General features: G+C 36.5%; 1 protein-coding gene across 1 annotated transcript; it reads left to right on the top strand.

Annotated features, from left to right (window-relative positions):
* The first annotated feature begins 1,025 nt into the window (after nt 1–1,025).
* On the top strand, nt 1,026–8,241 carry LOC120426832 (protein takeout-like). The gene is made up of 4 exons (XM_039591619.2): nt 1,026–1,341; nt 7,321–7,555; nt 7,623–7,759; nt 7,826–8,241. Exons 1-4 carry the CDS (start codon nt 1,275–1,277, stop codon nt 8,122–8,124), a joined length of 738 nt encoding a protein of 245 aa, XP_039447553.1. The 5' UTR covers nt 1,026–1,274; the 3' UTR covers nt 8,125–8,241.
* Nucleotides 8,242–12,581: the final 4,340 nt, after the last annotated feature.

Raw genomic sequence — 12,581 nt, 5'->3', positions numbered from 1 at the left:
AGATTTTCATCTATTCAAATATTGAAATAAATTTATCTAAATTAAAAAATAGGGGTTTTGTGAAAGTCTCATTGCTCACATTCCTTTTTGAGTGTTTTGACATTTTAAATCCCTCTAAATTTAATTAAATACGTTTAAAAACTCAACCGACCATGAAAGTTACTTTTTTGCCTGCCAAGTAGACTTTCAGGTATGTCCAAATTACCCCCATAGCAAGTTCTATCAAAAATTGCAATTTTTGATGATAAAAATTGATAAAATGCACAATATTTATACGTACATATCTCAGGCATCGTCCAAGCAACCCCCTTAAACAAATATTGTCCACGTTTTTTACCATATAATCCCTGCAAAACCTTATTTCCCAACCCTCAAATATTAGAACTTAAGGCAGTGCCAACCAGCCTTTTGAAACTTTTACATATTATAACAAAATTACCCAAACTATTCCAATTTTTTTGGTTTGTCCATACTCCTAGGCCATTACTAGTACTAGCCTTATCACTTAAATTGCCATTTTAACTTTATATCCGAAGAAAATCTGATTTTTAAAGGGGTGTCCAAATTACCCCCACTGTCCATATTACCCCAAACTCCCCTACCAACATTACAAAAAAAAGTGTTCCATGGCATGACAGCCACACTTTACTACTAATGTTGGTACCACTGCGCAATTTTGACATTTCGGGGGTGCTCCATTCGTAACGCCATCTTCGCTTAAAAATCTTGATACACACAAATTTCATATTTGTTTCTTTTTTCTATGTTTGATGAGTCATAATGTTTTGAATGTTTTCTCCTCTTATTTATAGTGATATAAAAATGTATTAATTTCACCAAATAAAGAAAAACAAAGCAAAACGCACAATCAACCTAATCTCATGCTTAGTTCAACTCAAGTTCCCTCTCAGTGAGGCGTCGGGGCAGCAATTTTCGCGCGCTCAGAACAAACAACTGGCTTAGCTCCATAACCAGCTTCATAAATCCCCTGCGCAGTCAATATCTATATAAAACCGGCGAGTTGTTCCCTCGCCAGCTTCATTCCCGAGACAACGTTCTAAGGCGTTGTACGTGTACCGCGTGCTTGCGTCGTTCTAAATCTGCCAAGCCAAGTGTCCTTTTTGAAGATCAGCGTCGCGACGTTGAACGGCTGCTCCTCCACTCGCAGTGTCAAGTGTTTTGTAACGGGTTTTTTGTGTGTGTTTTTTTGTTGTGTGTTTGCGCGCAGACTTTGTTAAAACAAAAAGTGTTGCTAACATAAAGTCAGCACAGCAATGAAGGTCAAGTTCAATGCCGGGTTGGTGGTGCTGCTGGCCAGTACCTGTTTTGCCGCTAAATTCCGTACGTATTTTGAAAGGGGATGCTTCCCGAATGGGATACCAGACCAACCAGCAAACTAAAGTGTCGGCGTGCGTGTAACACGATAATGAAGAATTTGGTTGGCCGGTTGAGTTCAAGAAACAAACCTACCAAATTTGAATGTGTGATTAGGAATGTACAGAAATCATTTGCGTGTTGGCTGACGAGAATCGGGGATTAAGAAGATGGAGCTAAATCATCTGTGAAGTGTACGCAAATTTGTGGATATCATTAGTAACGCGTCAATGGAAGTGTGCGAAGGGTTCTGAGAAATGGATTATTTATTTCTCAGTTTCGTCTGGTAATGGAAAACATGACAAAAAAGTTTTTGCCATACAAATTAATTAGAGTTAGAGATATTAATGGTTCCAAAGATTTTAGGGTTATTGAGTCGGACTAATTAATATCAACATTTTCACAAACTTTTCTTTGGATTTTTGGATTTCGTATGTCATTTTGCATCAAAAAATCAAAATCAAATCAAACCCATCCACTTTAATGACCCCAGGTCTTTTGTGGTCTCTTTTGCAAGTTTCTCCTCGAACCTAAGAGTCCGAAGGCTTGAATGGGGAGAGCCACAAATCTCTTTCTACTTCATGGAACCTTCCCCCCCCCCCCCGGGTTCGAACTGATGACCTTTGGATTGCTAGTCCAACCACCGCTAGCGATTCCACCGGAGCAGGCTTGGTGGCCGGGACCGAAGTTTTACCTCCCCATTCGATGGAAGGTTGGAGCAGATGGGTATCGAACGTCATTTTGCATCCATAGTTTGTGAATATTTGAAGATCTGTGTCTCGGGCACAGATTTTCTGTAGGTTATGATTAGATTTTTTATAATATGACAATATGACTTTTTTAATTTTTGAGTTATTTGTTTTAGGGCATTTGGAAGAGTTTACGATGGTGTAAAAATTGGTTCTGGAGTTATGATTTTATTTGTAAATAAAATATCAAACATATTACAGTCGACTCTCTGGCTGTCGATCTTCTCGATATCAATATTGGTCCATGTACCAATGAAACTGCATACTGCATACTTCGATTGTCATTATTCCTCGATTTTTTCTCTTGCTTGAAGGATCTCTTCCTCGATGGTCCCTTGGATTCTATTTGCTTTAAACATCTATTCCGGTTGTGAATAATTTCACTTTCTCATGGCTTGCATAGACATTTTTCTTTGATAAACGAAGCTTTGAAGGGTGTTTGACATTTCTTTGTTTTTGTTTGCTGGACGTTGCCATGATTCTCTTCCATAGAGTTATATACGTGCGCATGTATTGCGTGTACGTACACGAAAAAAAGTGAGGTTAAATTTTGTCCGGCCAGCAAAATCAAATGGTGCGCTAGTGTGTGTACGCGAAACGTCATAAAGCTCTATAGCTGGTTAGCAAGAAAAAACAAATTTCAATCAAGTCTTCATTTTGCATCGTTCTGTAAACTGATGCTTCTCTTTCTCTACGGTCCCTTGGATATTGACAACCAGAGAGTCGACTGTATCACAAAATTTAAAATTTAGCAATTTTCAACAAAAGAGGCCGTTTTGAGCATTTTAATTTTTTGATTTTTTTTATTTTTCTCAAACTTTGTGGGGGTCTTCTTTATGCCCCAAGAAGCCAATTTGTGTCATTGGTTCGCCCATACAAGTCATACAACTTTGGCAGCTATCTATACAAAAATGGTACGTAAATATTCGAAAATCTGTAACTTTTGAAGGAATTTTCTGATTGACATGATATCTTCGGCAGACTTGTAGGTATTGATAAGGCTTTCAGAAGAGTAGGTAGGAGAAAAAAATGTCGGTTTTTAAAATAACTTTTCTTCATAAAAAATAATTTCATAAAATCCATATTTTTTATCATTACAATTTTTTTGATATGTTTTAGAGGACTAAAAACCACTTTTTGCGGGCAAAAATGTTGCTGCAGAAATATGATTTTTTCAAATTGTATTTTGAAAAAATAGAAATCTTACCCTAAACATTTTTAATAGGGGTTTTAATGTAAATAATACCAGCAATCAAAAAGTACTCTCTAGCTGTCGATCTTCTCGATGTCAATATTGCTCCAGCTGTCGATAATTTTCTCAGTCCCTTCAAATATATTGCTTTGATTTTTTGTTCTATAAATTGATAACTCGGTAATCGGCTCCCCTCCCACTAACACAAGATCCTCCGTAATTACTCTTAGCTTTAAGTAAAATGTAATTACAAAAGCCGACTCGGTCCTAACCAGGTCCCAGCACCAAAAAGGACCAAATAAAAATAAAAATAAATGATGACTCCCGCTCTCGACGGTCTCTCCAATACAGACAACGAGAGAATCCACTGTAGTTTACTGTTTTCGAAATATGGCCAATTAAAATTTTATTTTAACTACAAATTTGCAGTTTTTTAATTTTTCACAATAGTGCGTGATCAGTCCCAAAAATATTTTTTTCGAATTTTGAAAAGTTTCGAAAATTTCCTAAAATAAATGATTTCTATTAAAAAATATTTTGAAGGTTTTGGAATCAAGAAAAACATTTCAAGAGGAGTGATATTGAACATTTGGCCCTTTTGAAATGTTAGTATGATTGAACAAATGTTAAATTTTTTAACATTGCAAACTGAACCTTTATTTGCTGAGATATTGACGAAAAGGGGGGCTGCTTGGGTGTGGACTTCGAAAACATAAATTTTCCTGTTTACTTCTGTTTGCTGTATCTCAGCAACCAGAGGTCTAATATACAATGTTTGTTGAACGACATCTTGAGAAATTTTTTGAAGCATTGAAAAAATTCAGAACATTTATAAAACCCTTTTGAAATTTTCTGCGCAGTCAAATAAAAATAAATTTGACATTTTTAAATCAATTATTCCTAAAATCCCAAATAAGTGGTTTATTTTTTTTTAATTAATTGTAACAATTTAATTTTATCAAAATTATTGGTTTCTGTTCTTTTGTAATGTTATGTTTAATTTTAAATTTTCAAATTAGTTTTTATTCAATAGAGCAAGAAAGTTTCCTACTTTAACATAAAAAATCGTACCAATAATTTTTAAGATAACTGATAATGACATAATGATTTGGAAAAAAATCGGTTGAGGTTAAGAGGTCGCTAATGACCATTCAAGTTTGATAGATCATTTTGCGATCTATGACAAAAAAATCAATATGAACATTTTCCAAAAAATATCATCTCTACCTTCAATCCAACTATTAATGTGAAAGTTGTATTCATTCAAGGTATATTTGTTCTGTGTGTGTGTGTGGTCCAATCCAATACCCGCTGGCCGGCAGCGAAATTATGGGAAAGTATAGTTTGTATCAGACTTGGGTTATGCTGATACAGCTTATCTCAGTCCCGGGTATTAGGTGGTGTTAGCCCTCGCGCTGCTTCCAGTGACCCATTTCAGAATGACAGAGCTCCTTGCGGTCCAATTCCGAGGTCACTGGGCATTGTCTGGCCCCGCCTAAAGATAAAGCAAGAACCAGACGGGTCCTCGATCTATCTTTAAACTTCCAATCCCATCAGGCAAAACAGGGATCGGCGCGTATTTAGTAAATTGCTAGCAAAAATATGTCAGGTTTCAACAAGTCCAATATGGACTGATCTCACCAAATTCGCGAAGCAGCTGCCTCTAGTTTTCCTTATATGATGATGATGGCCAGGTCCAGTCACGACGTTTTCCATACGCAACGCAGATTCACAATATGCCAACATACCACAACGACGACGGCGAATTCACGCGAAATGACCAAAATAATCGTCGCGACATTTTACGAAAAAAAAAAATCCGCGGCCCGATCCGTCGATTCCGAAACTAATTGATGGATTATGCTCTAGAATATCGTGAAACGACTCCTTTGATTGTTAATTTTTCGAACAAAACTCACAAAATAAATCATTTTTCATAGTTCCTAGACCTGTCCTGTTGACAAAATTCTGGCACTACTGTACCACAATCAAAACAAGCACTCATATTTCCGAAAGAGAGTAAGAGAGGTGAGCGTCATGAGCGTGAGAACCTGTATGTGCCCATGCAGCAAAACTGACGTTTAACCTTAATTTGACAAGCAAAGCATTGCGCTACCAAAAGCACAATAACAAAACAAATATGAAGAAGAAAAAAATCATAAAAATGATGAAAATCTTGAAAAATGACAACTATTTGCCCTAGATTTCACTTGATTTCTCTTTTGTATGTCAATTTGAATTGTTACAGCACAAGGGAAACTTTTAAATTCACTAAAAACACGCCAAAAAGTTAAAATTATCGAGGACCGACCGAACACCGAACTTCTTCCTCTCACAGACAAGCGAACTTCTTCATTCAAGGTATATTTGTTCTCTTCCAAAATTGTATTGTTTGAACAATATTTTTAAATATGCTTTGGGAAAATTATTGTGAGGGTCTAACGAAAATAATCAGGGATGGAATAATCGCAATCCGCATCCATTTCGCTTGCGAACTTTCCTCACCCGGGAAATAGAGAGGAGGCAAATCACGCAAAAGAAAATCGCTCCCGAAATTCTCCAAAAATATCAATCTGCTGATGATTTTATTTTTGTGAATTTCCTTGCCAGCACCACTTAATAATATTTATTTCACGTTATTTACACACATTGCCCATCTACAAAATGTGAAAAATCATTTTTTGACGTGTGACGTTACACTTGCAAGTGTAGTGGTAAGAAAGATGTTCCGCCGAATAATCAAGATGATGATTTATTTGGTTTCTTTTTACCGATCTTTCGTGCGCGAGGGAGGAGAGCCATGCTCTCTTCGGATTTTTTCTCTTGATGAACATCCAAAGATTTTCTTTTGATGATGATTATTCCATCGCTGCAAATAATAGACTACTTGTTAACAAAATGATTTTAAGAACCCCCCAAGTCTGAAAGCGTTAAATAACAAATTAATTTTTGATCAAATATTTGATTTTTAAAAATATATATTCCGGATGTTCGATCCAATTACTGAGAATGTGAATAGACTTTGTGTCACAAAAATGTGTAATTTAATCTTAATCAAATTTACACCAGCTGAGAACTTTATTCTCTTCTTGAAGTTATAGTTTTTTTGCCACAGCTAATATGCTAATAAGCACTCATGAGAACAAGCACCAAGATCAGACACCTTTGAATAGTCCTCGTCACTTAATTACCTAATGAAGATAAATTTGCTTCCGTTGATAGTGCTGCACTTACGACCGCTCAGCTTAATATTTACCATGCATCAATAATCTACACGGTGTCGATGCCCCTCTGAACTCTCAATTTGTGTTGGTTAAACACTACCGTCAACGTTTTTTTATCATTCCTTAAAATTCATTGAAACTTGAAAAAGAAGAGTTTAGTTAAAAGGTGAAACCAAAACAGGAATACTTGTTATATATTTTTAACAGAAAAACTAATTAAGTTTTATGCACAAAAACCAGTTCAGGAACCTCGTCGATTAAACAGAGATTTACGATGCGTTAACCAGGACGGCACCCTGCAATAAAGCAAAGCGAAGGTAGTAATTACCCACGACACTTGTTATTCTGAATCATCCGAGGCAAACCCAATCCCATGGAGAACAATCGCACAATGTAATGGCGTTGTAAAATTCCAACAGCTTTTTTTTGCACTCTAAGTGCATTAGCCTTTTCCTGTTTTTTTGTTGTGTAACTAATCTTTGATCGAGATGAGGAGGTGAGTTAGGAAAGTTTTTTGTTCTGATTTCACTGATGCGTTTTATATTAGTTTCTTCCTTTAAATACTTCCTAAATTCATCAGATTTTTTTGAATTTTTAAACGATCTTCAGCCGAAATTGCAATGTTATGATTCATCCTTAAACTGTTATTTTTTTCTGTTAAGTACGGAACAACGCCGCTACCATTTTGCTGGCTGATCTGCTGCTGCTATTTTTCTACATTGATGTGCTAATTTCTTAAATCGATACATTAAACACCCCATCAAATTATTCCCCCAAACAGCTGCCGGTTACACGCTCTGCAAACAGGGTGACGACAAATGCTTGCTGGACCAAATTGGCGCCACCTTCACCAAACACAGCCAGGGAATCCCGGAGATGAACCTGGTGGGGCTGGACCCGCTGAAGATCGAGAAAATGGACATTGTCCAGGGTGGCGACGGGCCGATCAACATCGTGCTCAATTTCAAGAACGTCGACCTGACCGGACTGTCCCAGAGCACCGTCAAAAAGGCCAAGTAATTTCTCTAATCACGTGGTCCATCTTGGAGTAAAGTCTAAAGTTGTAACTTCTTTTTATTTCAGTGGCTTCACGGCGAATCCTACCAAAATGGAAATGGCCGTACTCGTCCCGGTGGCATCGCTGGTCGGAGGTTACAAAATCAACGGCAAGGTTCTGATTCTGCCCATCCAGGGTGAGGGCAAGAGCAACATGACGATGGGTAACTTGACACTCCCAAGCTTTTCTAAATATGCTTAAAAACTAACGACTTCCTCAAATCCCGCAGAAAACTGCCACATTCAGCTCAAGTGGACCGGAAAGCTGGTGGAAAAGGCGGGCAAGCAGTTTTACCAGCTGGACAAGCTGAAGGCAACGTTCGACACCACCCGGTTCCATATGCATTTTTCGAACCTCTTCAACGGAGACAAAGCCCTGGGCGATAACATGAACCAGTTCCTGAACGACAACTGGCAGGACATCCTGAAGGAGCTGAAACCGTCGATTGTGACGGCCTTTGCCCAGATCTTCCAGAGGGTAGTGACGAACGTGTTTGACAAGGTTCCGTACGCGGAGTTGTATCAGTAAGGAGCATCACCCTAATCCTATTTAAAGAGTTTTGACGCTCACCATTTCATCCTACATTGGTTTTTACGTGATTTACTAGCAGTAATTGTGTTATAAATACAACGTTTTACAACGTAACAGTGAGTTTGATTAACTTTCCGAAAATCTCCTGACAATGAGCTGCACGGCTTTAAAGAAGTGAATCAAGGTTGAAATAAAACTGGAACCTTTAGCAGAGAAAGTCGACTTTTTCTGAACCATTATAACCAGATCGTAGTTGGAAAAAGCAATCGGGATATAGAAATGAGCATTTAAATTTAATCTAATTGGTTGATATAAAAAGCACTTTCTGTAATCTAAACATAAGATTATCAAGGTTAATTTAACATTTTTCACGTTCTGTAAAATTTGTTTTGGAATTATGGTCCCCGAGAAAAATATTATTTGTTAACTAGCTTAACATTAGATGACTTATTCCAATGGTCGAAATTTTATCCAAATCACTACAGGCTTCAGTTTTTTAGGTTTTGATCTTGCATGAAAATCATTGGCCCTAATGAATATTTCAACGAAATCAGAGAATATTTGGCAATTTTGTAAAAAGAAATGTTACATTATTACCTAAATATGCACTTTTGAATTATCTCTGGCCCATTTGGCAAACAGATAACAATTAAAATTCAGTCTTATTCTCACACCAAAAAATATCAGTTATGTTTTTTTCTTGTCCGAAACACATTACAAAAAATGACGACCTAAAATAGCAATTTTCACTCATATAAGTGAGCAATTCTCTACCAAAACCGGACATGGATTTTATTTGTATTTTTTATTTGACTCAAACTTTGTGGGGGCCTTCCCTATGACCAAATAAGCTATTTTGCGTCATTGGTTCACCCATACAAGTCTCCATACAATTTTGGTTGCTGTCCATACAAAAATGGTATGTAAATATTCAAACAGCTGTAACTTTTGAGTGAATTTTCTGATCATTTTGGTGTCTTCGGCAAAGTTGTAGGTATTGTTGAGGACTTTTGAGAAAGAATAAATACACGGAAAAAAAATTTGCAGATTTTTTTATCAACTTTTTTTTCACTAAAACTCAATTTCCCAAAATACGTATTTTTTGATTTTCGAGATTTTTTGATATGTTTTAGGGGACAAAAATCCGCAACTTTTGAGCCATAGAGAAACATGGTCAAAAAATCTGCCGCCGAGTTATGAATTTTTGAAAAAATAGTGATTTTTGGAAAAAATCGGAGTTTCATGCAAAAACAAGTTTGACATTATTTTTTAATGCAAAATTGAATTTGCAATCGAAAAGTACTTTACAGATTTTTTGATAAAGGGCTCCGTTTTCAAGATATAGCCACCAAAAGTTTGATTTTAGCGAAATATTTGCAGTTTTTCAATTTTTAAAAATAGTGACCATGAGTGACCATTTCTAAAAAATTTTTTTTTGAAAAGTTCATAAAATTTGCTATAAAATTGTCTAAGAGACATTGAAGATTGGACCTCTGGTTGCTGAGATACAGCGGCTTAAAGAAAAAGAAACACGAAAATTTAAGTTTTCTAAGTCTCACCCAAACAGCCCACCATTTTCTAATGACGATATCTCAGCAATTAATGGTCCGATTTTCAATGTTAATACATGAAACTTTCGTGTAATTTGCCGATCTTTTCGTAAAAAATATTTTGAAATTTTTTAAATCTAGACTAGCATTTTAAATGGGCGTAATATTCAATATTTGGTCACTATTTTTAAAAATTGAAAAACTGCAAATATTTCGCTAAAATCAAACTTTCGGTGGCTATATCTTGAAAACGGAGCCCTTAATCTAATCTAATCTAATCTAATCTAATCAGACCCTAGCGCAGCCAATCTTTCGAAGGGATCCTGGAGAGTGCCTTAGGTTAGATGACGCCTAGCACTCTTCTTGTCATTTATTAACATTTGTAGTGCGCCATTGCATTGGAATGCATTGAAACATCACAAGCGTTAAAGCGGCCAGGCCTACTGCGTAAAGCCGTATCGCAGAGATGACTCGTAATTGGGTTGAGTTTGAGCACTGAGTGTTCGAACAACAACACAATTCTGAATCGACAGGGGAGGAAGAAGCGTGGGGACACACCACCATACGCTCCGAGATTTGGTTGTATTCGTTGGGAGCACCATGCTAAGAAGGTTTGGTACTCCGGGACCCTCTGGGATGGGACATTGTATTTCCACGAATGCCCTGGACACTATTTGCCGTGGTTAAAGCGCCACAACTCGCTCTATCTTGAAAACGGAGCCCTTAATCAAAAAATCTGTAAAGTACTTTTCGATTGCAAATTCAATTTTGCATTAAAAAATAATGTCAAACTTGTTTTTTCATGAAACTTCGATTTTTTCCAAAAATCACTATTTTTTCAAAAATTCATAACTCGGCGGCAGATTTTTTGACCATGTTTCTCTATGGCTCAAAAGTTGCGGATTTTTGTCCCCTAAAACATATCAAAAAATCTCGAAAATCAAAAAATACGTATTTTGGGAAATTGAGTTTTAGTGAAAAAAAAGTTGATAAAAAAAATCTGCAAATTTTTTTTCCGTGTATTTATTCTTTCTCAAAAGTCCTCAACAATACCTACAACTTTGCCAAAGACACCAAATTGATCAGAAAATTCACTCAGAAGTTACAGCTGTTTGAATATTTACATACCATTTTTGTATGGACAGCAGCCAAAATTGTATGGAGACTTGTATGGGTGAGCCAATGACGCAAAATAGCTTATTTGGTCATAGGGAAGGCCCCCACAAAGTTTGAGTCAAATCAAAAAAATACAAAAAATAAAAATGGTCGAAATCGGCCGATTTCGTAGAGAGTTGCTCAAGGGCACTTTTTATTCAACAAAATTCGCACCAGGGCTTTTTTATGTCCACCACCCCGAGCATGGGTAAATAACAAGGGAAATGCGTAATAATACCTTTCTCTGGTATCAATACCAAATTTTGGTATTCCTGGACCCTTAAAAATTTGTCTTAAGGATTATGCAAGAGCAAAATGTGGTATCATACCAATTTAAGGTATTGTTTTGATATTTCAAAATTGCAGAATTTGTCAATGGTCGAACACCACATTTTGGTATTATTTTGGTATTAAAGTGTTTTACCAAATTCCTCTGAAACTATGGGAAAATTTTGACCAATTTTGACAAAATAATTAATTTTGCGCTAAAATGATTTCTCAAAGCGAATGCTTTCATTGAAAACCGGAAATTTCAAACTTGATTTTAAACATTTTTGGTATACCCCCTACAGAAATGACTTACAATTGTGGAATATTTTCTAAGTCAGGATGGCACATTTTGGTATTATTTTGGTATTAAGGTGTTTTATGAATTTCCTCTGAAACTATGGGAAAATGTTGACCAATTTTGACAAAATAATTAATTTTGCGCTAAAATGATGTCTAAAAGCGAATGAGTCGGGTTTCTTTGTTCTATGATTCGCGATTGTTTCATGGGAAGATTCGTTTTTAACTGCGTTAGCATAATATAAATTATATTTGACCTTTCGTTTCCCGCGAAATCACCTTTTAGCATTATAGCTCGTAAAGCACGGTGACAAATATTGTTTCAACGCGATTGTTCAAGTCCTTCAGATAACTCATAACTCATCAGTAATTAATTGGTCGCTCATCTTATAAAAACTTAAAAGTATAAATAGTCTCAGGTCAACTCTACGTAAATGTGTTACGCTGAGTATAATATTTCACCTTTTAATTACACACAATTTTGATTCTATCTTTCCACAGCCGGCTGTCTAAGATTGAATCATTTATGCTAAACTTAACACCAAATAACCGGGAATAGTCTCATCCGCATACTCCGACTGATTGCCTTGAGAATGCATAATACAACACACCATTAAACAAAATTTATTGATTATTGGGTCGCATCATCATCCTCTATGTTGAATCCTGGCCATTACCCTTACCCACTAACAAAATCCCAAGTAGAAGTAGTTTTCCGGCACACGCGGGGGTGTGGATATCGTATAGAACCCACCCTTGGTAGCAGCCTGTGCTAACTAACATTCCCGTCCCGTTCCCTCGAGATCTACAAACTGACATGGCGGGCGCCGTTGGTGGCCAATGACTGTTTCCTATTAGTAACGGTTCTAGTTTTGATGATCGTGATGTTTTATCTTTTCAGCGCATTCATGCATGCTGTTGATAAGGGAAACATTATTTGATCGTTGAAGCGTATGACCGGTTGTGTTGATAGGATATTACGGTTCTGTTCAGTAACGGAGAAGGACAACCATGGGTGGTCTCTCATGCTCATGCTCATGCTCATGCTCAAAATGATGTCTAAAAGCGAATGCTTTCATTGAAAACCGGAAATTTCAATTTTGATTTTAAACATTTTTGATATACCCCCTACAGAAATGACTTGACATTGTGGAAAAATTTCTAAGTCAGGATGCCACATTT

The sequence above is a fragment of the Culex pipiens genome, chromosome 3 (genome assembly GCF_016801865.2).
Source record: "Culex pipiens pallens isolate TS chromosome 3, TS_CPP_V2, whole genome shotgun sequence".
In the NCBI taxonomy this organism is placed as follows: Eukaryota; Metazoa; Arthropoda; class Insecta; order Diptera; family Culicidae; genus Culex; species Culex pipiens.
Note: the sequence above shows the minus strand (reverse complement) of the source record. Positions and strands in the feature narration are given on the sequence as shown.

Bases quoted from the DNA above. Each gene is read 5' to 3' on its own strand.
- LOC120426832 (XM_039591619.2), top strand. From the start codon at position 1,275: ATGAAGGTCAAGTTCAATGCCGGGTTGGTGGTGCTGCTGGCCAGTACC. The intron at 1,342-7,320 runs GTACGTATTTTG...TCCCCCAAACAG, and splicing joins CTGTTTTGCCGCTAAATTCC to CTGCCGGTTACACGCTCTGC. The intron at 7,760-7,825 runs GTAACTTGACAC...CAAATCCCGCAG, and splicing joins CAAGAGCAACATGACGATGG to AAAACTGCCACATTCAGCTC.